The sequence below is a fragment of the Chaetura pelagica genome, unplaced genomic scaffold (genome assembly GCF_000747805.2).
Source record: "Chaetura pelagica isolate M959 unplaced genomic scaffold, ChaPel_1.0 scaffold507, whole genome shotgun sequence".
Classification (NCBI taxonomy): domain Eukaryota; kingdom Metazoa; phylum Chordata; class Aves; order Apodiformes; family Apodidae; genus Chaetura; species Chaetura pelagica.
Window position 1 is genome coordinate 135,634 of NW_009953902.1, and position 24,248 is coordinate 159,881.

The 24,248-nt window shown below is 53.1% G+C and overlaps 3 protein-coding genes across 3 annotated transcripts in view; 1 reads left to right on the plus strand and 2 right to left on the minus strand.

The window, feature by feature from the left end:
- LOC104392035 (patatin-like phospholipase domain-containing protein 1) overlaps window positions 1-7,020 on the plus strand; it is an 8,491-nt gene extending 1,471 nt beyond the window's left edge. Inside the window, exons 3-7 of the mRNA XM_010001390.1 lie at window positions 3,331-3,396; window positions 4,000-4,209; window positions 4,294-4,354; window positions 4,842-5,057; window positions 6,911-7,020. Of these exons, the coding sequence (XP_009999692.1) occupies window positions 3,331-3,396; window positions 4,000-4,209; window positions 4,294-4,354; window positions 4,842-5,057; window positions 6,911-7,020 (663 nt within the window). The remainder of the gene's footprint in view (window positions 1-3,330; window positions 3,397-3,999; window positions 4,210-4,293; window positions 4,355-4,841; window positions 5,058-6,910) is intronic.
- Window positions 7,021-9,348: 2,328 nt separating this feature from the next.
- On the minus strand, window positions 9,349-17,422 carry PNPLA1 (patatin-like phospholipase domain containing 1). Its single transcript, XM_010001392.1, has 8 exons — window positions 17,221-17,422; window positions 13,768-14,000; window positions 12,644-12,709; window positions 11,793-12,005; window positions 10,935-10,995; window positions 10,707-10,847; window positions 10,282-10,381; window positions 9,349-9,472 (listed from the first exon to the last, which is right to left on the minus strand). The coding sequence occupies exons 1-8, from the start codon at window positions 17,420-17,422 to the stop codon at window positions 9,349-9,351; spliced, it is 1,140 nt and encodes a 379-aa protein (XP_009999694.1).
- A 3,126-nt stretch (window positions 17,423-20,548) lies between these two features.
- Window positions 20,549-24,248, minus strand: part of LOC104392037 (apoptosis facilitator Bcl-2-like protein 14) — a 7,855-nt gene continuing 4,155 nt past the window's right edge. The window contains exons 2-6 of the mRNA XM_010001393.1: window positions 23,907-23,991; window positions 23,259-23,378; window positions 22,088-22,149; window positions 21,559-21,822; window positions 20,549-20,581 (exon numbers count right to left, since the gene is read on the minus strand). Coding sequence (XP_009999695.1) covers window positions 20,549-20,581; window positions 21,559-21,822; window positions 22,088-22,149; window positions 23,259-23,378; window positions 23,907-23,991 — 564 coding nt within the window. The remainder of the gene's footprint in view (window positions 20,582-21,558; window positions 21,823-22,087; window positions 22,150-23,258; window positions 23,379-23,906; window positions 23,992-24,248) is intronic.

The window sequence follows — 24,248 nt, forward strand, 5'->3', positions numbered from 1 at the left end:
CTGGGACCGGCTGCCTGGGACCTGCTGCCTGGGATCTGCTGCTTGGGACCTGCTGCTTGGGACCTGCTGCTTGGGGTCTGCTGCCTGAGACCTGCTGCTTGGGATCCACTGCCTGCCCCACAGCATCCCTGGGGATGCTCCCAGCAGCCCATGGCTTCCTTTCTGTCCTTGCCACCCTCTGAAGCCAGACAGGATCACGAGCTGATAGGAATTTTTAAAACTCATAGAATCAGAGGGGTTGGAAGGGACCTCTGAAGATGAAGCCCAACCCCCCTGCTGCAGCAGGAACACCCAGGGCAGGTCACACAGGAACGTGTCCAGATGGGGTTGGAATGTCTCCAGAGAAGGAGACTCCACAGCCTCTCTGGGCAGCCTGGCCCAGGGCTCCATCACCCTCACAGGGAAGAAGTTTCTCCTCACATTGAGGTGGAACTTCCTGTGTTGTCACTTGGTGCTGTTTCCCCTCGTCCTGCCACAGGCACCACTGAACAGACACTGGCCCATCCCTGACACCCACCCTGCAGACATTCATAGTCATTCATCAGGTCCCCTCTTGGTCTTCCCTTCTCAAGACTAACCAGCCCCAGGTCTCTCAGCCTTTCCTCACCTGTCTGGTGAGGTTCCAGTCCCTTCATCAGCCCTTGTGGTTGGTGGCTGAAGTATCTACAGCCCTGAGCACACAGGGAGCAAAATGAGGCATCTCAGGGGTCACCTTCCACCTTCTCCAGCCCTGGCTGTGGAGATGGGACATGGGCTGCACTCACGTTTAAATGTTTTTTCTTACTTCATCATACAAGTTATTTTAGACTGAAGCTTTTCCTTCTGTTTTCATTTTTAAAAATTTTTCCTAGTTTTCATGTGTTAGTTTTTCCTCACAGAGGCTGATTTTTTTTTTCCAGGAAAATTCTAGTAGTTTAGATGGAAGTAAGAGGGTTGTTTGATTTTTTTTTATTATTTTTTTTGTTAGATTATTGTAATTACAGTTTTTGACTCTGACAAATGAAGATATTCTGAGGTTAAGCCTTAGCAACCTCCCTGTGAAAGACATACATTCTCAATGTGTAGAATCCCCATCTGATGCCAGTCATGCTTCAGGCAACTGCAAGCCATTGTCATGTCTCCTGGTGTGACTCTGGTGTTGTCAGGATCATTATTTAGTCATTATTCATACTGGCCTCTGCAACCCTCCTGCAAGTGAATGCTGCTTTGCTTGGCATCAGTCACCTTGAGAGAATATGTTCATAAGTGCCCTTCAGTAGTATTTTCCCTTTCCTGTACCTGCTTTTATAGCATAAGTGCTTCCAAAGTGTAAAGTCCCTGTGTTTCTGCCCTGCTCCCTCAAATTCTTTAAAGGGTTCACAGACATCGTAGGCTCAAAAAGGACATGAGAGCAAAGTTGCCACATTGCCCCTCTTATGGATATGTGCACATTAAGCAGAAGTGGGTGCTTAAGCAACCTATGTAGTTTAAGCTAAAGCAAAACTTCTCTGACTGTGTTTATTTAGAAGTGCACTCTAAGTTCTAAGTATAAACAACCAAACTTCAAATGTGAGTTTCAGGTAGGCAAATTGTTTAAGGAAGAAGCCTTTTATATATATACATATGTGTGTACAGAGAGAAGATACAGTTCCAGTATATCAATGGAGACTTCCTGATGTGGGCTTTTGGCTCAGAATAGACAGTTTTGGGGATATGAACCTGTTATACACATGGAGGAACAGAAATAGGAAATAATTAGGCCTGAATATTTCCCTTCCCCTAGGTTTAGTTAGGAACTGGGAAGTGAGCAGTATATAGCCTTATTTCTCAGCTGCTTTTACCAAAATCACCATATACTTTGCACAAACTTCTTTGAAGAGGTCAGAAAGAATAAATACATGGAGTCTTCTTAGTGTGAGAGTCAAAGTAGTTAACATCTTGGAAAATTTTTCTAGTTTTTAATGCATTTGTTAATACTCATTAATGATCACTTCTCTATATAGGGCAATATATACATTTCCTTCCTGGTATTCCCATGAGTCTTTTCTTGTTTTGGAAAGTGGAGACAGAAACATAGTTTTTTTTCCTATGGCTTGTAACTGCAATGGTATATATTTATAAAGAACAGAATTATTATGTGTGTCTTCAAGTGCTGTATATAAACTTCAGCATGCTGATCTACAGCGTTTAGAAAGTGCTGAGGAAGGGGGTCAGATTTCTGGTGTTTTTATTACAGAATTTAATTAGTGGAAGAAGGTTGATTAACAAAATAAAGAAAACTTGATGTAAAAGATTTAAAAAACTTTAAACAAATACCTATAATTATGTTATTTAACTTTTGACAATATGCTTTAATGTATTAAATAATGTTTTCATACCAATATATATATTCTTATTCTTACCAGGGTTATTTATTATATAGAGATGCGAATAATCACAGTATGACAGCCATAAGAATAAACCCAGAAACTCTGGAACAAGATGGTACAGTTGCTTTGCCAGGTATGAACCTCCAGATATGAGAAGATGGTTATAGTTTACTGATTACATGCTGTGTATTTCTAGATAAGCTGAAGAGACATTGAGATAGGTTTTGAGATCACAAAGATGATTTTTTGTGACTTCAGTTTGCTGCATCAGACCAGCTGCAGCATTTCCTTCAGAGGTCTTGCATGGTACTTCAGCTATGGGAAGAGTCATAGAATCAGAGGGGTTGGAAGGGACCTCTGAAGATGAAGCCCAACCCCCCTGCTGCAGCAGGAACACCCAGGGCAGGTCACACAGGAACGTGTCCAGATGGGGTTGGAATGTCTCCAGAGAAGGAGACTCCACAGCCTCTCTGGGCAGCCTGGCCCAGGGCTCCATCACCCTCACAGGGAAGAAGTTTCTCCTCACGTTGAGGTGGAACTTCTTGTGTTGTCACTTGGTGCTGTTTCCCCTGGTCCTGCCACAGGCACCACTGAACAGACACTGCCCATCCCTGACACCCACCCTGCAGACATTCATAGTCATTCATCAGGTCCCCTCTTGGTCTTCCCTTCTCAAGACTAACCAGCCCCAGGTCTCTCAGCCTTTCCTCACCTGTCTGGTGAGGTTCCAGTCCCTTCATCAGCCCTTGTGGTTGGTGGCTGAAGTATCTACAGCCCTGAGCACACAGGGAGCAAAATGAGGCATCTCAGGGGTCACCTTCCACCTTCTCCAGCCCTGGCTGTGGAGATGGGACATGGGCTGCTCCACAACAGCCAGTGGTGCCCAATAACCCGGCTGGGGGTGCCCAGTTCACCACTGCTCCCAAAGGAACAGGTTTTTGTGGCTCTTCCCTCACCTCTGGGCTTTCCATCTCACCCACAGGCCATCACCTGCAGCTGCTTCATCCCTCTGTACTTTGGGTTGATACCTCCTACGTTCCGTGGGGTGGTGAGTAGCCTTATGGGCTGGAGAACCTATCCCAGGTCAGGCTGGGGACCCACCTACTCTGTGTCCTTTGGCAGTGGTGCCATTCAGCATTATTTACACCCACATTTGCCACCAAAGTTGCTTGATGTTGCCTTCACACAGAGAGGAACTGAGCCCAGGTGCCCCACAAGATGACCTGAGAAGTGACTTCCTCACACAGGCAACCCCCGCCAAGCCTGCCCATGGGGTTGGCTCAACTCCTTTCCTCCCAGTTTCACTCAGGAGTGATGGAGAGAGGAGCTGGTGGGTGCAGCCCTGGAGCCCATGGGACAGAAGTCAGAGCTGTCCCCTGCAGAGAACAGAACCCTCCCACCACAAACCTGCAGAAATGGGCTAAGTATTTAATGCCCCATCATTCCAATCAGCTGGGTTTGCTTTATTAACCCCCCCCATCTCTTCAAGCAAACACACCTGGTGCTGCTCCCTCTGCGTGAGCTTGGAGCTAATGGCAAAGGGAGGCAAAGCTGCAGCCTGGCTGGGGTCAGGGTGGGGAAGAAGCCCCAGCTGGATGCAGGTGTGTGAGCCAGGTCTCTCCTGGCTGAGGACCCCTGTGCTCTCTCCCAGAGGTACGTGGATGGGGAGCTGGCCATGTGGCAGGCTGATTTCTTGTCCCCAAGCACCATCACCATGTCCGGGCTGGCCGGCGAGTACGACATCTGTCCCAGGGAGGGCCCAGCTGCCTTCATCACCTTCCAGATCTCAGATTGCATCTTGCTGATCTCCAAGAGGAACTTCTGCCGCCTCCAGTGTCTCCTGTGCCTCCCCAAACACGAAGTGAGCTGCTGCTCCTGCAGGTACCCAGAGCAATGAGGCCCCTCTGGCTGGCCCATCTGCCCTGACTGCCACCTTCCCCTGCAGGTTCTGGAGCAGATGTATCTCCATGGCTACCAGGATGGAGTCTCCTTCTTAAGAAGGCTGGGTAAGTGAGGAACAGGTAGTTCAGGTGCTTCTCTTACAAGGTTGGTTTGCTGAGGTGCAGCCAGAGCATCACCCAGCATGACCAGGGCAGAGACATCTCTGCATCCCTGGCATTGCCAGGATGACTTGAGTCCCATCCTCTCTGTGGCCTCCCCTGAAGGTCCCTCTTCACCCCTTCCCCTCTGAAGACATTAAGTCCCATTTTTTCTGCCACACTGGGCAGAGCTTTCCAGGGAATGCAGGTCCCCAGGACCTGGGGAGGGGAAGTGTCCTTCACTGTCCTGCACACAGGCTGGAGTGCCCTGAGGACCCACTGGTGCACAAAGCAGCAATGGTTGGTGATCCTGACCCAAAAACCCAACTCAGATGAGCCAAGCACCGTGGTCACCAGCCCCCCTGCCTTCCAGCCAACCCTGGCCAAGCCTCGTGTTGCTGGAGACCTGGGAGCTGAGTGACAAGCAGTGAGAGCTGGATTCTCTCCCCACCAGGTAAATTTGACATCAATTACGCTGATGAGGACTTCATGCTTTCGTTGGCCAATGAATTATATCAGAAAGGTGAAGAGACCCTAAAGTTGAAGCTAGAAGCAAGAGTGCTCCACTCCAGATCCACAGACCCTGAGGATGTCACTGCAGAGAACCCAGGGACCATCTGGGCAGCAGATGAAGAGGAAGCCCCACAACACCTTCTCCACCAGCAGAAAGGTAGAGGACCCCATCATTTGTGGTAAATGACACTTGCCCAGGGCTCTCAGAGCCAGGAGAGGCTGTCTGGGATCTTGCAGGCTCCAGTAGGTGAGAACATCAGGAATGGGAGAGAGTTCCCTCTTGTGTCTGTGGTTAGGAGCAAAAACCTCCTGCTGAGCTCTGTTTGGATGAGGATTGAGGGCTCAGGCTGTGGCCAGGTGGGGTGGAGAAGTAGCTCTTGCTGAGAAGAAAGCCAAGGGCTCACCCTGCAAGGAACCAGCAGGTTCTGCCCACACATCACTTCATTCTGAGTGAGGGAAGGAGCAGCATCTCAGAGCTGGCTTGGCCCTGACACCCAGGCCAACATCTCTGCTCAGTGACCCTGCTGTGCAAACCCTCAAGTGCAAGAAAAGCTTCCTTAGAGATGCAGGGAAAGCTCTACCTGCATCATTTCTTAAACCTGCCTTCTCTGGCTTAAAAAAAACCTTCTCATTTTCTGCAATCCTGAGCAAAAAATGATGCCCCCTCCCCTTCCAGTTTTGCCACAGAAACCTGTGAGCCCTCAACATTTCCAGACCCCTTCTTGGATACAAAGAATGATGTTCTGGACATCAACATCCCTTTCAGTGTTCTTCTTTATTTTCTTTCTGGGTCTTTCAACCTTTCAGGATTTGTCAGCTTAGGAAAAGTTCCCCAGTTTTTCCAACACCAGGATGGTTTAAAAATGTTGCTGGAGAAATAAAAAGTGGGGGAGAGGGGGAACCCCCACATATTGTTCTGCTCTATCTAAGGAACACACCAAATGAGGAACATAAAGGGGAAACAACAGGACCACTAACATTCCAGCTCTAAAAAAGCTTGGGAGATTTAAAAAAGAAAGCAAAGAAGAGATTTCCATGGAAAACAAGACAATTCCATCCATGGGAAGAGGCCCAGTGTAGAAATTCAGGCCAGTATTAGGCTGTTTGCTTCCAAACTTGGTGGGTTTTTTTAAAGGCTTCGCCAGTCTGAGCTCCATGGAGCTTTTGAAAGCAACATTTTGGTGTTGGAAGGAGGTTTCTTTGGAGGTTGGGCAGCCTGGGGGCTGCCAGGAGCCTCCTGCCCTCTGGTTTGCAGCTGGGTTGTTCTGCACTGAGCTCAGGTCACCTGTGGGAGTAATCAAGACTCGTTTGTTGGGTCAGAGAGCAACCAGGAGGTGAGTCAGGGCTCTCAGTCTCCACATCAGGTTTTGGGAAGGAAAAGGCCTGATGGTCTAGGCCAGGAAAAGTCCATTTTACTGTTTATCTGCACAACACTGTGATATCCTTGATGGAAGCAAAGAAGGGTATGAACCTGTGAACCATTTGTGCCTGTTTCCCTGGGGAAATCAGAGGATGGATGAGCAGTTTGACCACAAGGGGTTCTCCTTGTTATCCCAGTGGCCCCCAGGACAGTTGGACCATGAGCTGCACCCTCCTGAGGAGCTGGAGTGGGAGCAGAGTCTGGCACAAAGCACCAGCAGCCAAGGACACAGGCAGGACTGGGGAGATGCTGGTTTATTTGGCTGGGCTGCATGGGTCATGGATCATGCCCCAGGGCTCCCTTTCCCACTGGATCTGCAGAGGTTTTGAGGGAGCTCCTGCTGCCTTGGGTTGTCTCCAGACTCATCCCATCCAACCTCAGGCTTCATGTCTCTGCTGGGTTGGATGCAGCCCTGGGCAAGGACAGGGCAGGGGCAGGAGGGCAACGTTTGAAGGATCTCAAAACCTGCTTATCCTGGAGAGAGCAAGAGGGAGGGAAACAGCCCTGGTGGGGTGTCTGAATCCAGCCTGTCCCACTGGAGCTGCCAGAAGCATCTGGCAGATTGACCCGTGTGATTTTCCTCTCTTTAGGGCCCCTCCAGCCACAGAAGAGCATCTTGGGGGCCAAAGGCAGCAGTGGGGTCACTTCATGCTCTGAAGAGAGAACAACCAACCTGCAGCTAGACACCAAGATGCACTGAAGACCAAACTGTGGCAGCAAAGTCACCAGCACAAGCAGAGCCACAACCCCCTTCTTAGCCCCTCTAGGCCCCAGGTGATTCCCATAACCCACCTAACACCTATTGCTGCTGGTTTGAACTGGGTGCAGCTGGGCTTCCCCTCCCTGGGGGTGAAGCAACCTCCTTGAGAGCCAAGAGATGTCAAACTTTGCCTCCTTTTGCCATTAGCTCCAAGCTCATGCAGAGGGAGCAGCACCAGGTGTGTTTGCTTGAAGAGATGGGGGGGTTAATAAAGCAAACCCAGCTGATTGGAATGATGGGTCATTAAATATTTAACCCATCTCTGCAGGTTTGGATCAAGGTTGGTTGGTTGGTTGGTTGGTTGGTTGGTTGGTTGGTTGGTTGGTTGGTTGGTTGGTTGGTTGGTTGGTTGGTTGGTTGGTTGGTTGGTTGGTTGGTTGGTTGGTTCTGTGACCTTTTTGGTTTGGGTGGTCCTTGTAGGCTGTATTTTTCTGAAAGTTCTCAAGGTTTTACTCACTTCTGAAGACCAAGCAGGTGGGGTGCACTGGGTACTTGAAACTGTGCTCCTGCTTGTGGCTGATGTTTGCAGACAAGTTCAGTGGGTTTCTTAGGGTGTCCAGTTCCTAGATGAGCATTTTCTTGGAGGGATTTGAGTTCCCATGGGAGGAGGGTCAGTGCAGCTGCCTGAGGGTGACTGGGATGGTTCCATCCTGCCTGGAGGGGATGGTGCTGGAGGGACCAGGGGCTTGGCTGGTGCAGAAGGGGAGGGAAAGCAGGAGAGCAGTGTGAGCAAAAGCAAAGGAAGGGCTGGCTGGCCCTGCTCCTGCCCTGGGAGACACGGATGTACCCTCTGCACCCTTTCCACTCTGATCCATGGCAGGAATGTAGTCCCAGCTCCAGGGCTGGGTTTGAGCAGCTTTGGCTTCAGGAGTTGAGATACAAATCCAAGCAGGATGGAATGGGGGAGACAGGAGCAGGTTTTGATGGGTCCAATAAGCATCCAGGTTTCTTTCAGCAGAGAAAATATTCCCAGGGCATTGAATAAAACCAGAGATAGCAGCACATCTTCTCTCCATGATTCTCTGAGCATTCATAGACAGCTCCAAATCTGCTCCCATCAATGCAGCCTTCAGCTCTTCCCACCTTCCTGACCCTGCAGCCTCTAGAGCACTTGGGATGAAACCTCCCTGTGGGGGCCTGGATCTAGATGGTCTTTAAGGTCCCTTCCAACATGAACCATCCCATCATTCTATGATGGAGCTCAAGGTAATTGGTAAAATGGCTCCAGGGAAGTGGATAAAAATGAGCTCTTCCCAGTGTGCTGCTCCCTGAGGCTTTTCCCCCTCCCTGTTTTCTGATGGTTCAGTCTCTCTGCAAGTTTATTGAGTGGGAGGGAAACACTCAAAATGTGACATTCCCTGGCAAATGCCTGCCCTGGGGTCTGCAGGAAAGCAGGAGGAGGGACACTGCTGGTGAGCAGCAGGTGGAGTGGCCAGGGGCACCAGCAGCCAGGCTCCCCAGGATGCCCAGTCTCCCCTGCACAGACTCATGTCCAAGCAGCTCAGGCCTGAGCAGAGAAACTGCAGCAGCACTGGGAACAAAATCAGCTGCTTTCCTCAAGAACCACCCCAAAAAAAACTCCATGAAAAACCCAAACCAGCAACCAAACTGCTGTGGGAAAAAAGCTCCAGTGCCACCCACTGCATCCCAGGGCAGCAGAACCAGCAGGGACCTCCAGGGCCCAGCCAGGATGGTTACCTGAGGGAATCAGCTGGGAATGAGTTGGGTCAGGGTTGATTTCCCAGCAGGGACAAGCAGCCCCAGGGACATTGGATGCTGCAGGACTTTTTTCCAAGGCTGAGGAATGGTGCAGCTCCTGCAGAAGGACCATCCTGTGCCAGGCTTTGCCAGCTGCACGTGAAGGAACTTGCCAGCAGGTCTCAGAGGGTTATGGCTTAGGAGTTGTGTGACAAGTTAAATGCCTTGAAGCCTGGAGAGTTTAGTGCCAAAAACACCTCCCAGGATCTTTGTTGAATGTGTCTGATGTCCTGCCAGGACTGAGCCCAGCAGGGAAATGCTCTGGAACAAGAATATGTTGCTGTAGGGAAGCAGCACGAAACTGCTTCACAGCTGCTGCCAGGGTAAGGTGACATTTTGGGGTGTTATTCTCATCATATTCCAAGGACAAAAAAAAAAATGGCTGCTTTTCTTCTGGTGGACCCCAGATGTGGGATCTTTAGCCCCACGCAGTGACCCATGGGTGAGGTCCCCTGGGGTTCCCTGCCCTTCCTCCCTCCCTCTGCTGAGGGTTTGCAACCCCCAAGCACTTCACCTCCTGGCTAGGGAGGTCACAGCTCTCTGAAGCAAACCAGGCACCACAGTTTGAAGGCACTTCTGGAACTGTTTCACCACGGAGCTGATGACTTCCAGCAGCCCCCACAGCTTCTTCATCCTGCAGAGACAAAAATCAACAGGCAGATTTGAATCCCCAGTAAATGCAGCAAGAAGGGGAGGGTGTTGAAGGCAGGTGAAGGCTGCAAGAGTCTGTTCCAGGACCAAGCCAAGCTGGGCTGGTGGGACGTGTCCCTGCTCACAGCAGGGAGGCTGGAACCTGATGATCTTTAAGGTCCCTTCCAACCTGAACCATTCTATGATTCTCTGGTGGTCCTGCTAGATGTGTTCCTGAGAGCTTGTCCTCAGGGAACACAACCCTCCTGCAGAGGAAGGGGGTGCCAGTGAAGCTATTTATGCAGCAGATGGGCACCAGCCTGCCCTGGTCTGGAGGCTGCCCTGTGTGTTTCCCACGGAGCTGCCATCCCATGGAGCTGTCATCCCATGGATCTATCATCCCATGGAGCTGCCATCCCATGGATCTATCACCCCATGGAGCTATCATCCCATGGATCTGTCATCCCATGGATCTATCACCCCATAGAGCTGCCATCTGAAGGCTGCTGCAGCCCATCCCCAGCACTGGGCTCAGAGTTCATGCTCATCTTGCACCAAGTTTATAATAGATATTAGGCAACATTCTTCACCCAAAGGGCTGTCAGGCCCTGGCCCAGGCTGCCCAGGGTGGAGTCCCCATCCCTGGAGGGGTTTCCAAGCCCTGGAGATGGTGCTGAGGGACACGGGGCAGTGGTGGCCTTGGCAGGGCTGGGGGAAGGGTTGGACTGGAGGATCTGAAAGGGCTTTTCCAACCAAAACAATTCACTGATTCTGTGACTCTCAGCTTTGATGTCTCTGCCCTGATGTTCTTACCCCTTCCTGACAAAAGCTGGCAGCCTGTAGGGCTGCAGCAGGAGCTTGGAGAGTGGATCTTGCAGTCCAGCCACCTGCTCCTTCCTCCAGGGAGCCAAACCTGTGCCCGGGAAGGACAACACAGAAGTCAATAAAGACCAGTCATTAGAAATAACCCAAGAAATGCAATAATTCCTCTTGTCCAGCAACTCTTGGCTTGCAGCTCTTGCAGCTCCTGCAGCTCTTGCAGCTCTTGCAGCTCAGCCCACAGGAGCTGAAGCCCAGGCTGGAGCTGCTCTTACAAAACTCTCTTTTCAAGCAGCAGGTCCAGAAATATCGACTAGAACCGGGATCTCCAGAAAATCCTCCACGTCCTCGTGCTCCTCCCCCACTGCAGCAGCCCCAGCCACCCCCAGAGCCCAAGGTCAGTGCCCCAGACCCTCTACCTGGCAGGAGGCAGGGAGGCAGCCCCCGGGGGTCCCTGGTGCCCAGGCTGGGCCGTGTCCCCCTGGGAGGTGCCGGGTCCTTCTTCCCGCACAGGACGGAGAAGCGGAAGTTGCCGTCAAAGTAGTTGAAGCCAAAAGCATCTGGGAGAGGTGGGGAAGAAAAGGCTGATGGTGGCATCTGTGTCACCCTTCTAGGCTGCTCTTTCAGGTCTTGGGGTGATACTTAACTGTTCCTGTACAGGAAAAGGGCAGTGTCCTGGTAGCCTTGGGAGAAAATGTCGTCCAGGACCTGCAGGAGAAACACTTGAGGTCACTCAAGGAGCCTCCATCCAGGCAGGAGGATCCAGCACCTGCAGGGCCTGCAGGGAGGCTGGGGAGGAGCTGCTCACAAGGACATGTAATGATAGGACAAGGGGTGATGGTTTTAAGCTAGAAAAGGGTAGACAGAGGTTGGACATTAGGGAAAAGTTCTTTCATATGAGGGTGGTGGATCAGTGGCACAGGTTGCCTGGAGAGGTGGTGGAGGCTCCATCCCTGGAGACATTCAAGGTCAGGCTGGATGGGGCTCTGAGCAATGTGGTCTAGTTGGAGATGTCCCTGCTTATTGCAGGGATTTGGGCTAGGTGACCTTTAGAGGTCCCTTCTAACCCAAGACGTTCTCTGATTCTATCCAAGGCTGTTTGGCCACAGAGGGTTGGGATGGCCCATTTGGGAAGGCAACAAGCACAGGTTGGTTTCCAGCCACCCAGGTGCTGGTCCTTTTTGGGTTGTCAAACCAGGGGGGACCCTCATCCCAGCTTGGTCACCCATCAGAAACACCCACTGCAGAACCAGCACTGCACCCTCCCCTTGAGACCTCATCAATGAAAGATGGAGACGGAGCTGAACCTTAAAGCTTGGGAAGGCAGGTCCAGCATTAATTGAACCAACACTAAGCTGGGAAGAAGAAGAGGCTCCAGGGAGACCTGAGAGCAGCTTCCAGTGCCTGAAGGGGCTCCAGGAAAGCTGGGGAGGGACTTGGGACAAGGGCAGGGAGGGATGGGATGAGGGGGATGGATGAAAAGTGGAAGAGGGTGATGGGCTTACCATGCTGCTGGGTGGGAAGAGAGCATAGCTAATCCTGCAGAGGTTTTCTATGGAGATCTGAATGCTGCCATTGAAGATATGGAAGCAGAAGAAGATAGCAGGACAATCCCGTGGGCAGATGTCCAGCTCTCCTGTGAAGGGGGACACGGTGATCACAGCTTCCTCCAAGCTGGAGACAGGCTGCAGGCCAGTGAATCCTCCATCCACGTATCTCTGAGGGGAAGAGGAAAGGGAGGGGTTGCTCTGAGAGGAAAGCAAGGAGCTGCCAAGGTGACATCTCCTGCCATGGGCCAGTCCCATCACGTCCTCTCTGCCCACTCATATATCATAGAATCAGATCATAGAATGGTTTGGTCGGAAGGGACCTTCAAGATCATCCAGTCCCACCCCCTGCATGGGCAGGGACCCCTCCCACCAGCCCAGGTTGCTCCAAGCCCCATCCAACCTGCCCTTCAACACTGCCAGGGATGGGGCAGCCACAGCTTCCCTGGGCAACCTGGGCCAGGCTCTCACCACCCTCACACCAAAGAATTCCCTCCTCATCTCCAACCTCAATCTCCCTCTCCCACTTTTCATCCATCCCCCTCATCCCATCCCTCCCTGCCCTTGTCCCAAGTCCCTCCCCAGCTTTCCTGGAGCCCCTTCAGGCACTGGAAGCTGCTCTAAGGTCTCCCTGGAGCCTTCTCTTCTCCAGGCTGAACACCCCAACTCTCCCAGCCTGGCTCCAAGAGGTGCTTGTTAACTAAAGGAGGAGCCTGGACACCCACATCCCTCTCTGCTCAAGACAATGTGAAGTTCAAAGCCAAGAACATCCTGCTGGGAGTGCATGTTTTATTGGAAGTGTCACTCACCACTCCTCGGTAGGATGGAGGGATGAATCCACAGTAGATGGGAAGGAAGCAGCTGCAGACAAGAGCCTGGGGGAGGACAGGGATTGCAGAAGTCAGTGTTCCAGTCCAAGCTCTCCTGGACAAAAGCTGTTGACTGAGTGCTTACAAATTCAGGCCTGACTAATGGTCTGGAGCTCAGCAGTTGGTGCCACCTGGACTTTGCACTTGACTGTGTCAAGAAGGAAGGTTTCAAGAAGGGGAAAACATGAAGCTGAAACAGTTCTCTTGAGCAGGCTCTTTGTGGTTTATTCTTACAGCTGCCAACACTATTGGGGATGTGTGTCTACACCCCACTGCCCAGACACTGCCCTTTGATGGTGACAAGGTGAAGCTTTGGGGTCCTTTTTTTTTTCTATTTGTGGGGTTTTGGACAAAACCACCATGTCCTCACTGTCCATTTTCAGCCTGCTGGGATTTGTCAATGAACCAGCCACTGCTGGGCCCATTTGCAACCATTTCCCACCACTGTCATCAGCTGGGAATGAGCATCCCAGGCTCCTGGGCAGGACCCATGGGATGAACTCCCAACATCTCCATGGGCTTTGCCATCCTCTACTGGCTCCCTGGGACAAGCAAACCTCGTGGTCAGCTCTGTTGAGGGTTTTACCCTGAGATCCTTTCTGCAGCAGCTAATTTCCTGGTTCATCAGCTGCCTGTTGTTTGGCACCAGGGGTGTGTGTGCAGCTCTTTCCTCCCAGGCAATGAAAAGAATCCCTGCCAGCAGGACTTGGCCAAGGACACACTTCTCCAGGAAGCTGAAGGGTCATATTAACATGAACACAACTCTTTGCAAAGAGTTATTAGCACTTATTAGACCTGGCCAGCACCTCAGCATCAGCTTTTTGAGGCTGGAAACAAACCTGCTTTTTTTTTAACATGATTTCTTCCTGCCTGACTGCAGAGCTCACCTCTTCCTCCCTCCCCCCAGACCTCATGGAGCTCACTGTGGTGGGACCACAGCTCTGGCAGAGCTCCTTGAAACTCCCCATCATCTTGGGTAGAAAGAAGTGCAGTTAAAATTAGGTGCCTCCACCTCAAGCAGCAGGTAGAGATCTTCCTAAAGCATCAGAGGAAGGTCCCTTTACCTGGATGAGATCCTCGTTGGAGCTGAACTCAGAGACCATGACATTCTGTCCATCCATGACCCGTGTGAGTGAGATGTGCAGCCTCCCTGAAGCCAGTTGGTAGGAGTCCTTTGGCAGCATCCTCTGCAGAAGAGCCCTGATAGTGGCCAGCAAGCTGCACTTGGGAGACAGAGGGCCCAGGATGGTTTTCCTGGCTTCCATGGTCAGGGTAAAGAAATATTCCTTCATGTCATCTGACACAGAGGTGAGGGGGAAAGAGAAAGAAAGTCAGTGATATCCCTGACAGTTACACTTGAAATCCTGTTGCCCAGGGAAGCTGTGGCTGCCCCATCCCTGGCAGTGTTGAAGGGCAGGTTGGATGGGGCTTGGAGCAGCCTGGGCTGCTGGGAGGTGTCCCTGCCCATGCAGGGGTGGGACTGGATGATCTTGAATGTCCCTTCCCACCTAAACCAGTCTGGGATTCTATGATGATTCTATGAGTTTTGACACTCCTCAAAAATAAAGCCTCCTGGGCACCACCCCAGGGTGCAGTGGGGGACATTGTGTCAGGAGAGGAAGGGGGAGATGGCCCCCAGGTTGTCCTCAAAGGACACCCCACTGGTGAAGTCCCCAGGCTGGAGGTGGGTGCATGACCAGGGATTAGGGAAAAGCTCCAGAGAGCCCCAGGCACAGGGGCAGACACCAAGTTCCCAGTGCCAGTGTGATCTGCACGACCCATTCCTGCCTTCCACCTCCCAGCTCATACTGGGATGGCTCAAGGGTGAGGAGGAGGAGCAGAATCCTACCTGCTCTGCTCAGAGCTCTCCTGCAGACCCAGCCCTGTGCTGGGACTCCCTTTGCATCCAACCTCCCCTGGAGACCCTGGAGCTCTCCTGGTGACCCTGGAGCTCCCCTGGAGACCCTGGAGCTCCTCTGGGGACCCTGGAGCTCCCCCGGAGACCCTGGAGCTCCTCTGGTGACCCTGGAGCTCCCCTGGAGACCCTGGAGCTCCCCTGGAGACCCTGGAGCTCCTCTGGGGGCCCTGGAGCTCCCCTGGTGACCCTGGAGCTCCCCTGGAGACCCTGGAGCTCCCCTGGAGACCCTGGAGCTCCCCTGGTGGCCCTGGAGCTCCCCTGGAGACCCTGGAGCTCACCTGGTGACCCTGGAGCTCACCTGGTGACCCTGGAGCTCACCTGGAGACCCTGGAGCTCCCCTGGTGACCTTGCAGCCAGGACTAACAGTCATTACATGTGTCTACACGCCCAAAAAGCTGGGTTAAAGGGGCAGAGCTGCAGGAGGAGCAGTCCAAGGAGACACCAGAGTTGAAAGGCTGCCCAGGGATGGGGGGTGCAGCAAACCCTGCTCCCAGCCTGGCCCTGGGGAGGGAGCTGGAATGGGGAGCTGGTTTGGGGAACACCCCACCTGGGGCAGGTGAACTCTGCCAGCAAAAGGCTCCTCTGGCTCCCAGTGCTGCCCAGAGCCAACCTTGCAGCTGGGTGGGCTCCCCAGGACCCAGCACAAGGCCAGGGGGGTTTGCCTGAGCTCCAGGGCTTTGGAGGTGCCAAGGTCTCCAGGCTGTCTCCTGCTTCACACCCACGGGCAGATGGATCAGATGGAGTGTCCCGAAGGCAGGTGGAGCAAGACAGGTATTAAGAGAGGTGATAGATGTTGGAGAGGATGTTCAGCCCATGTGTGGTGGTGATTAATGCTCAAGGGGTTAATGCAGGGTCCTCGGGGAAGCCAGAAGACCCAGAGACCAGAGCAGGGGTGAACCTGCCAGGCACTGTCTGGCTGCTCTGTGAACTGTAACGGGGGGAAAAGCTGGTAAACCTGGGACTGTCCCCCCTGCCCCAGCTTGCTGGTGACAAACGTGTGCTCAGGAGGTGACCTGTGGCAGGGGACAACCTGTCTTGGAGAGCTCAGAGCTCCTGATGCTGCCCAGGTCAGGACAGGGGCAGGAACACAACCACAACCCCCTCATAGGACCCCCCAGCAGTAGCCAAGCACAACTTTAAGTCTCTTTTTGACCCAATGTGAATCTGACAGACTTTTGTGCCACCTTCATTTGCCTTATGAGAAACCCAACCAGAGTCACCACTACCTACAAGGTCTTGTCTTCCTTGGGGGAACATGTTTTGGGCACAAAATCATCTCAGCATGGATGGTGATGCCACCCCTGGTTTCAGCAGTGGTGCCCACAGCAAGAACAGTTCCCAAAATCATTTATCCCAAACAGCCCCAGCTCCACCCAGTTCCACCAGAATCAGAGAGGAAAGTTTTGGGGCCCTTACTGGTTTGTAGAGGAGTTCTCTACAGGTTCATTTCTGCTTGGTCCAAACATCTTTGTCAAAGTTGTAAATTATTTTTAGTCCTAGCAGAGCAGTTCCAGCATCTACCAGAGGTTTTAGGAACTGTGTGTTTCCTCCCTGCTCCCTCCATCATTTTTTGGACCCCTGAACTTCTCCTAAATGTCCCCATTGCTTAAAGCAGGGCTTGGATCAGACTTTGAGGACTTAAGTCTTGTTTACACTAATTGGAAGTAGGGGAGGATGTGATTATTAGAAGTGGGTTAACCACTTGGAATTAATTCTACACGTAGATTATTGCTTTGAGGATGACCAAGCACCAAAACAGGCTGCCCAGACAGGTTCTGACATCTCCTTCTCTGGAGATATTCAAAACCCATGTGGACATGAGCCCATAAAACCTGCTCTGGGGACAACCTGCTTCAGCAGAGGGGTTGGACTAGATGATCTCCAACACCACCACACACACACACTGGGATTCTGGGATCTTACTGCTAGAGGGACCTGTTTCCATGTTGTTTAAAGAGGTTGAGGGTGAAGCCTCTTTTACAGCAGCCAGAGAAGCCCCAGGGTGGAGCAGGGACCCTGTTCCCCCAGGAACCTCCTGCTGATGAGCCCAAGGGGGAAGATGCTGCACTGCCTGGAAGTGGGAACTGTGCCACATCTTCCCTTGTGCTGGGAAGGCTGGGTGGGATAACCCAAAGCCACCTGCAGACACGTTGGCTCTACAGACACCTCTGTGGCTGCCACTCGTGTCCCTTCCCAGCTCAGGATGCCAAGGCACCTGCTCTGCAGGTGACAAGGAGCTTTTACATGGATATACCCACCCAACTGCAGCCACACAGACCTGCTTGGGGACACATCTCACCACTCCCTAGACCTTGCAGAAGAACAAAGAGATCTGCTCCTTCAGCAGAAGCAGGAAAATGAGGCAATGCCATTCAGGTGTGGCCACATTTCCCTGTGCTCTATCTCCCTGACCATCTCAGGTCACATTCAGACACCAACAACCAGCTGGCGCAGCCCACGCCACCCAACCTTGCCCTGGGGTGGCTGCCAGAAGGGCAGGTGACTTTTCCACCAGTGCTTTAAGGCTTTTAGCTCCTCTCTTTCTCTTTGGAAAGGAACCAAAGCTCCAGGCAGGAGGTGTGGGCAGTGGGTTTCTTACCCAGGCCGATGTTGCACACGACGGCGGCGGCGATGAGGGAACCGGCCGAGGAGCCGTAGACCTTGCAGGCAGATCTGAGGAGCTCAGGAGCCAATTCCAGGAGAGACTGCACCACCCCAACCTGGTACATGGCGAGGAAGCCACTGCCTGAGAAGGAGAGGGAGAAACGGGTGCTGGGACCCCTCAGAGCCTCCTCAGCCATCTCCAGATCTAATCCGGCTCGACGTCTCCCCTTGTCCTTTTTCACCGGGTGAAACTCAAGGTGTCTTCTCCTCTTGCTTTCTCCAAGCTCATCTCTGGCTGCAGAGGAGTCCAGAAGATGGATTTCCAGCTCCCTTCAGGGCAGCTCCTCGGGGTGGTCACATTCACCAGCTGATGTAATTACTGCCTGTGCTAAAAACAGAAGTTTTCCTGTGATCAAAACAGCCCTTGTAATCCCCAGCCACAGGCAGCTCTGGTGCTCAGGGCTGAATCCAGGCTCCCCTTTTATCCCAAGGGATCTGAAATCCTCCAGGAGCCCTCCCAGAGATGCTCCCTGCCTTCCTGGTCCCATCCAACTTGGAAACGTCCACGTCAAATTTCCCCTTTGCTTCGTTCTCCCCTCCCCAGGGGTGTTCTCCTAAATAGGATTCCCCATCAATCCCAGCTTAGGCACAGCTCAGTTCTGAGTGAGGAGAGGCTTGTGTAAGACACTTGAAGGCAGGGGGTGTTACACAAGGGGAGGATGCAGGGCGGTGCCCTGGGTTAGGTTTGGAAAGACTCCTTTGATTTGCTCCCTATTCTAAGGGTTTTGTCCTCCCCTGCCTCTTGGGCAACCTCTGAGGGGGTGAAAACAAGGAGCTGGGGTTGCTTCCAAACGTGGTGCTCCAGGAGCATCTCCAGGGTGCAAACCCTGAGCAAGCTGAGCTGGGAGATGTTCTCCCCCAGGTTCTCCTTTGGGCATCTTGTCATCATTTCTTCCCTTTCAGCTGCCACGAAGCAAAGCATCCAATGAGATCTTCTGTTTCCAGAGCCAGAGGGTGAAGGACCATGCAGTGGCCATGAAGAAGCTGTTATTCCTGCACAGAGATAAGTGAGTATCTCCATGGGGAGGTCCATGGTGAAGATTCCTTACCCCCAAAAGCTGGTAGCTCAGACCTGTGAGGACTTCATGACATGTTCAGGCATCCCAGGCTCTCCTTGGAATCCTCAGACCCCAAGAGGAGCTGGGTTTTGGGGACCCACCTTGGGGTTAATCCCAGAATGACCTTGGTTGGAAAAGACCTTCAAGACCATCGAGTCCACCTGTTTGTGCCCTTGGTTCTGCCAGCCCAGGGGGTCACACTGGGGTAGGTTTGTTGCAGCCACGTGGCAGCATTTCCCACAAATCACCCCCTTCTGCAATTAATGACAAGGAGGTGTAAGGAGGGGTTGTGCAAATTCCACCCCACATCCTCCCCCGCTGAGAGCCCAGGACAGTGTCCCAGGGGACAACACCCTCCCTGACCTGGTGCCACGGTCCCGTGAGATGAAACCTTGTCATCATCCTCTTAGCACCAGCAAATTTTGCATTAATTGGCTCATTAAGTGCTGGGCTGGTTTCCTCAGCTGCCCTCCCCTTCCTGGTACTCAGCAGAGCAGGATTAGGGAGGACTAGGGGGCCTGGGGAGGCCAGAGCCCAAAAGCAGCCTGAGATGCTTTCAGGAGAACCCCCCTGGCTCACAGGGGCTGGGAAGGGCACTGGGCCTGGACAGGATCCGTGCCCAGTTGGCCAGTGTCCATGATCCCAGGGATTTTCAGGCAAGGGGAGGGATTGTCTTGGCTGTCTGAAGCCACCACAGGGTGTCTGGGGAAGGATGAAGGTAATACCCAGAGCTGGAAACCGATCAAAACCCTGGGGCTAAGAACATGTTGTTCTTTATTACCTTCTTAATGTCTTTGCTGGCCACAGGCGACCAGGGTCTCAATTTTATAACCAAGAGATTAAGCCAAGATGCTGGAGTAGCTCAGGAGAAGGGACCTGAGCTCTGAGAGCCACCAGCCCTGGGTGGCTGCAGTGACAGCAGCTGTGGCTGCTCCCATCCCCATGGACCCCCATCCTTGCTTTGGGTTGGTTCCTCTGGGACTAGAAGCAAGAGGCTCCTGCAGGTTTTGCTCCTGGTTTCTCCACCACTGCTGCCCTGATGGGTGGGGGAAGACCCAGCGACCACAGGAAGAGGACATTTGGTTCAGCCATGATAGCAGGAAAAGCAAAGGAGAAGGAAAAAGGGGGAGATGAGCAGTTTTTCTCAGCAGGGGTTTGCCTGGTGGGTGCATCCCACCCACTGAGGGAAGGACAATGTCCCTCAGGAGATCAGGAAGGAGACAAAACCCTCTTCTGCTCCATGCAAATCCCAACCCACACCTGGCTCCACAGGAGCTCCCATGCAAAACCAACAGGGACATGATGTGATCCTCCCTCCAGGTCCCCACCACGTCCCCACCTCACCCTGCCCAGGTCACAGGAGCAAACAGACGAGAGCAGTTTCAGTTTCTCCTGCAGTAAAAATGTCCCAGGTGCTTTCCTGGCCTCAAGGAAACCTGGGGCTGACACCTGCTTGTTGCTGGCATCACTGGGCAGGACCCAGGAGTGGGTTTTTCACAGTCCTAATGACCCTAAATTAGACAGAGCCCCTGCAAGGTGTCCCCCTCCGTGGGGCAGCTGGTGGCTCAACCCTCAGCAGCTCCATCAAGTGTTCCTGAAAGGCTCCACAAATGGGGCATGTTGAGCAGTGTGGGGAGGAGCTGCTTCCTCCTTCCCCCAGGCTCTGCTTCCCCAGTTTGTTTTACTTTGGGTTTTTCAAGGACTGAAGAGACCAGACCCTCCAGGAGAGGAGAAGCTGGGCAGGCAGCAGCTGTCCCTGGTGGCCTAGAGGGGACTGTCACCCCCTGCGTGGCACTGAGCCAGACCTGCAGCTTTCTTTGTCACCATCATCACCTTGAAACCCCCCCACACCTCTTTGCACCCTACGAGCCCCAAAATGTTGTCCCTTTCAGACCTCCCAGGGTGGTGGGTCTGACCTTGGCAAGGGAGATGCTCCTGCTGGTGGCACCACGCTGAGCACTGGCCACGTCCCCAGCCCTGAGCTGCCTTAATCTCTGACCTGACTTAGAGACCTGGGCAAAGATAAAGCTTGGAACATTCCCAACAATTAGAACTTAATCCCTTTGACATTTCACATCTTCTTAGGCCTTGTAGGTGAGACCCTAACAGCTGTAAATCCCCTTGGTCCTCCAGGGACCAGCAGCTTCTGCATCCCTGGGGGAACAAGCTTTGCCCCATTCTTGGTGTCAGATCAAGCTCTTTTGGTCAAGAAATCTCCTTCTTCTGGAAAGGGAATGGCTGTGGACAGGGAAAAATAGCAGGACCACACTATGTGTCTGTGGTAAGACTCCTCTTTGTGCCACTTTGCATCTGGCTTGGAAGGAGCAGCCCACAACAGCAAAGTTATCCCTGGATAACACATCACCCAGTAGACAAGGCTGGTTGCCAGTTTGGGACCAGTTTATTGGAGTTTTAGGGTGTTGTTTTGGTTTGTTTTGTTCCTCAAGTGGACACTTGACTGGCAGGAGAAGCTACAAAAGTTCCTTGCTGTGCATTCACAGAGAGGTCTAGAAAAGCAGGTAAATAAATACACAAACACAACCAAACCACGAGGTTCTACCTTTGGTCAGAGCTCAAATGCAAACCCAGGGTGAAATCTGGGGCTGCTTTCACTGACAGGCTCTTTGCCCCCAGCCAGCTGGGGTCTAAGCTACTGTGGCTCTTGCTGTGGTTCTCCTGAGAAGGATTTTTCAACCCCACAAGCTCTGAAGATCACCCCATGTCCAGGTGGCCAACAGGGTCTGTCAAGTCAATCCACATCCTTGGGTTCCTGGCACCTCAGGCCCTTGGGAGCAGCTGGTGTCAGTCAGGGCTGTCACTGCTCTCTGTGCTGAACGTTCCTCTGTTCTGCTGGGACAGAAGGAAAAACATCCATCAGGTCCATCTCCCACACTGAGCTGGGGTTATTGGTCTCCTAGATGGGTTTAGGAGGGAATTCTCCCCGAGGGAAGCTGTGGTTCCACCAGGTCGCAGCAATGTCCAGGCACCTCCCAGCTGTGGAGATGCAGGGAGCAAAGTCCTGCTCCTGGGGTGTGCAAGGACCACGCTCACCTTGGGGGAAGGCAAAGGCACCTCAACCAGCATGAGGCAAATTCCAGCACCCATTCACCCTCCCAGTATAAACCAGCATGACTGCTACCCACCCAGCTCTCTCCACCAGCCTAAAATGACCCCACACTGAGCTGGATGCTCAACCCTGAGCTTCTCCTACCTACCTGGAGGATTTTGCTGTAGGACAAGGGTGCAAATGAGTCTTCCAGGTAGCGGGTGCCAAAGCCCATGACCCTGTTGACTGCCTGGTTGCAGATGCCTGCCACCCTGGCTGTGAAGTGGACTGCAAAGGCAAACTGGATCTCTTGGGGGTTGACGTTGGGTCTGCTGCCCGTCAGCTCCTGCTGGACGTAGGAATCAGCCAGGTCCTTGAAGGAGCTGTAGGACATGTCTCTGAAGAACACCCAGAGCCGGGGGTCTTCCTTCATCTGGTGGAAGAGCAAGTGAAAAGAGGTGTTAGAAGCAAAGCCCTTGGTGTGTCACCCCAGGGTTGGTGCCTTCACTCCCCACCAGGAAGGAGGACAGACAGACAGACAGACACCATCACACCCCGTCGGGGAATGAGAAGGTGTCATTGCCTTGATTTTATGCTGTGTTTCCCAGCCCCAGGGGAGTCAGGAGTGGGTTTAGATCTCACAGTAGCACAGAACTTGGCCCAAATCCCTTCCACCCTCAGGGCAGCTCTTCTCTCACCTGCCTGTCCAGCTCATCTCCTGCACTCTGGAGCAGGGCCACAATTCTCTTGATGGCCTCCTCTGCAGGGAGAGATCCCACGTTATTCCAGCCCCTTCTCCCAGCCCCACACCCAGACCCTTTAGGGGGCTGCACAGTCTGTTTAGCCCCCTCTGAAAAATGTCCTCAGCACCGTGTGTCCATCCCTGCCAAACCCATTCCAGCCTCTTGCCTCTTGTGAGGCAGCAAAAACACCCTCCTGCCTTGGAACTTCTCCCTCCACAGAACAAACCCTGATGCTGAAAACCTCCCCCAAAGTCTCCATAGGACTGTTTGGGTCACAGAAGCCACTGAGACAGGATTGATGTAGGGTTAGGGTCCCTGTTTGGGTCACAGAAGGCCCTGGGATGGGAATGAAGTGGGGCTGGGGTCCCTGTTTGGGTCACAGAAGCCCCTGGGACAGGATTGATGTAGGGTTGGGGTCCCTGTTTGGGTCACAGAAGCCCCTGGGATGGGAATGAAATGGGGCTGGGGTCCCTGTTTGGGTCACAGAAGCCCCTGGGACAGGATTGATGTAGGGTTGGGGTCCCTGTTTGGGTCACAGAAGCCCCCAGGACAGAGTTTCAGTGGGGTTGGGGTCCCTGTTTGGGTCACAGAAGCCCCTGGGACAGGACTGAAGTGGGGCTGGAGTCCCTGTTTGGGTCACAGAGGTCCTGGGGCACGATTCATGTAGGGTTGGGATCCCTGTTTGGGTCACAGAAGCCCCTGGGACAGGATTGATGTAGGGTTGGGGTCCCTGTTTGGGTCACAGAAGCCCCTGGGACAGAGTTTCAGTGGGGTTGGGGTCCCTGTTTGGGTCACAGAAGCCCCTGGGACAGGATTGATGTAGGGTTGGGGTCCCTGTTTGGGTCACAGAAGCCCCTGGGACAGGATTGATGTAGGGTTGGGGTCCCTGTTTGGGTCACAGAAGCCCCTGGGACAGGATTGAAGTGGAGTTGGGGTCCCTGTTTGGGTCACAGAGGTCCTGGGGCACAATTGAAGTGGGGCTGGGGTCCCTGTTTGGGTCACAGAAGCCCCTGGGACAGAGTTTCAATGGGGCAGGAGTCCCGTGCAGGTTCTGCATGGGGCCAAATCTCTCCCCACTGGTTTCTGTCCGTCCCAGGGATGAAGCAGCTCAGGGGACACCACTCACCGACCCCCTGGTCGCCTGGGGGCTGCTCCCCACGTCCTCTGCCCCCCTCACTGCCCTGCACCAGCAGCCCAACCTCTTCTGAGACTCGTGTGTAGAAACCATCAGGCTGCTCCTCATCTGCTGGAAATGAAGAGAAAAAACTCCAACTTCAGAAACAATGAGATTTGGGTTTTTAATCTTCTTTTCTTTTCTTTTTTTGACATGGATTGAAAAGGGAAAAGCAGCTGCCCTGGTGGTGGCCACATCCAGGAGGTGCTGGTGCCCACCCTGGGTAAGTGCTGAGCTCAGTGACCCGTGAGGGACTTTGAATCCCCCAAAGATTCTTCAGAGAAATCCTCTTTGCCAGCTTTTTGTCAGCAGAAGGGCTGGAGCAGGGGCTGGGGTGTCCCACGGGATGTGCCTGCACCCTGAGGAGCTGGGATGGGTTGCCCAGGGAGGTTGGTGATGCCCCATCCCTGGAGGTTTTGAAGACCTTTGGACAAGGTTTTGTGCAACCTGGTCTAGTGGGAGGGTTCCCTGCTCACGGCAGGGGGGTTGGAACTTGATGATCTTCAAGGTGCCTTCCAACCTTAATGATCCTATGATTCCCTGCAGCAAACCCAGAGCAGCTTCACCTTGTCCCCAGAGTGGCTTGAGATTAAATCCCACTTCCAACTAAACCAACATATCCCTTGTTGGCCAGAGGGGAGGAAAACCTGTGCCTGGGTGGGGTAACCTGCTGATGGACCCTCCCCTGGGGCAGAAGGTTGAGAGCAGAGTCTCCAAAACCGACCCCAGAAAGCAAGAGGAGGGTGATGCTGAGGGGGCAGGAACCAGCACCAAGCAGTGATGCTTTGGCAAAAGAAGCCCCATGGAGGCCTCGTTGGCCATAGGGGTGGGTTAGGGGAGGGTTAGGGGAGGGTTAGGGGAGGGTTAGGGGAGGGTTAGGGGAGGGTTAGGGGTGGGTTAGGGTTAGGGGTAGGGTTAGGGGTTAGGGTTAGGGTTAGGGTT

Coding starts and splice junctions, on each gene's coding strand:
- PNPLA1 (XM_010001392.1), bottom strand. CDS start 17,422: ATGGCTGAGGAGGCTCTGAGGGGTCCCAGCACCCGTTTCTCCCTCTCC. Junction 12,710..13,767: donor CCAACGAGGATCTCATCCAG/GTAAAGGGACCT, acceptor GTCCTCCCCCAG/GCTCTTGTCTGCAGCTGCTT. Junction 10,382..10,706: donor GCCTCCCTGCCTCCTGCCAG/GTAGAGGGTCTG, acceptor TCCCGGGCACAG/GTTTGGCTCCCTGGAGGAAG.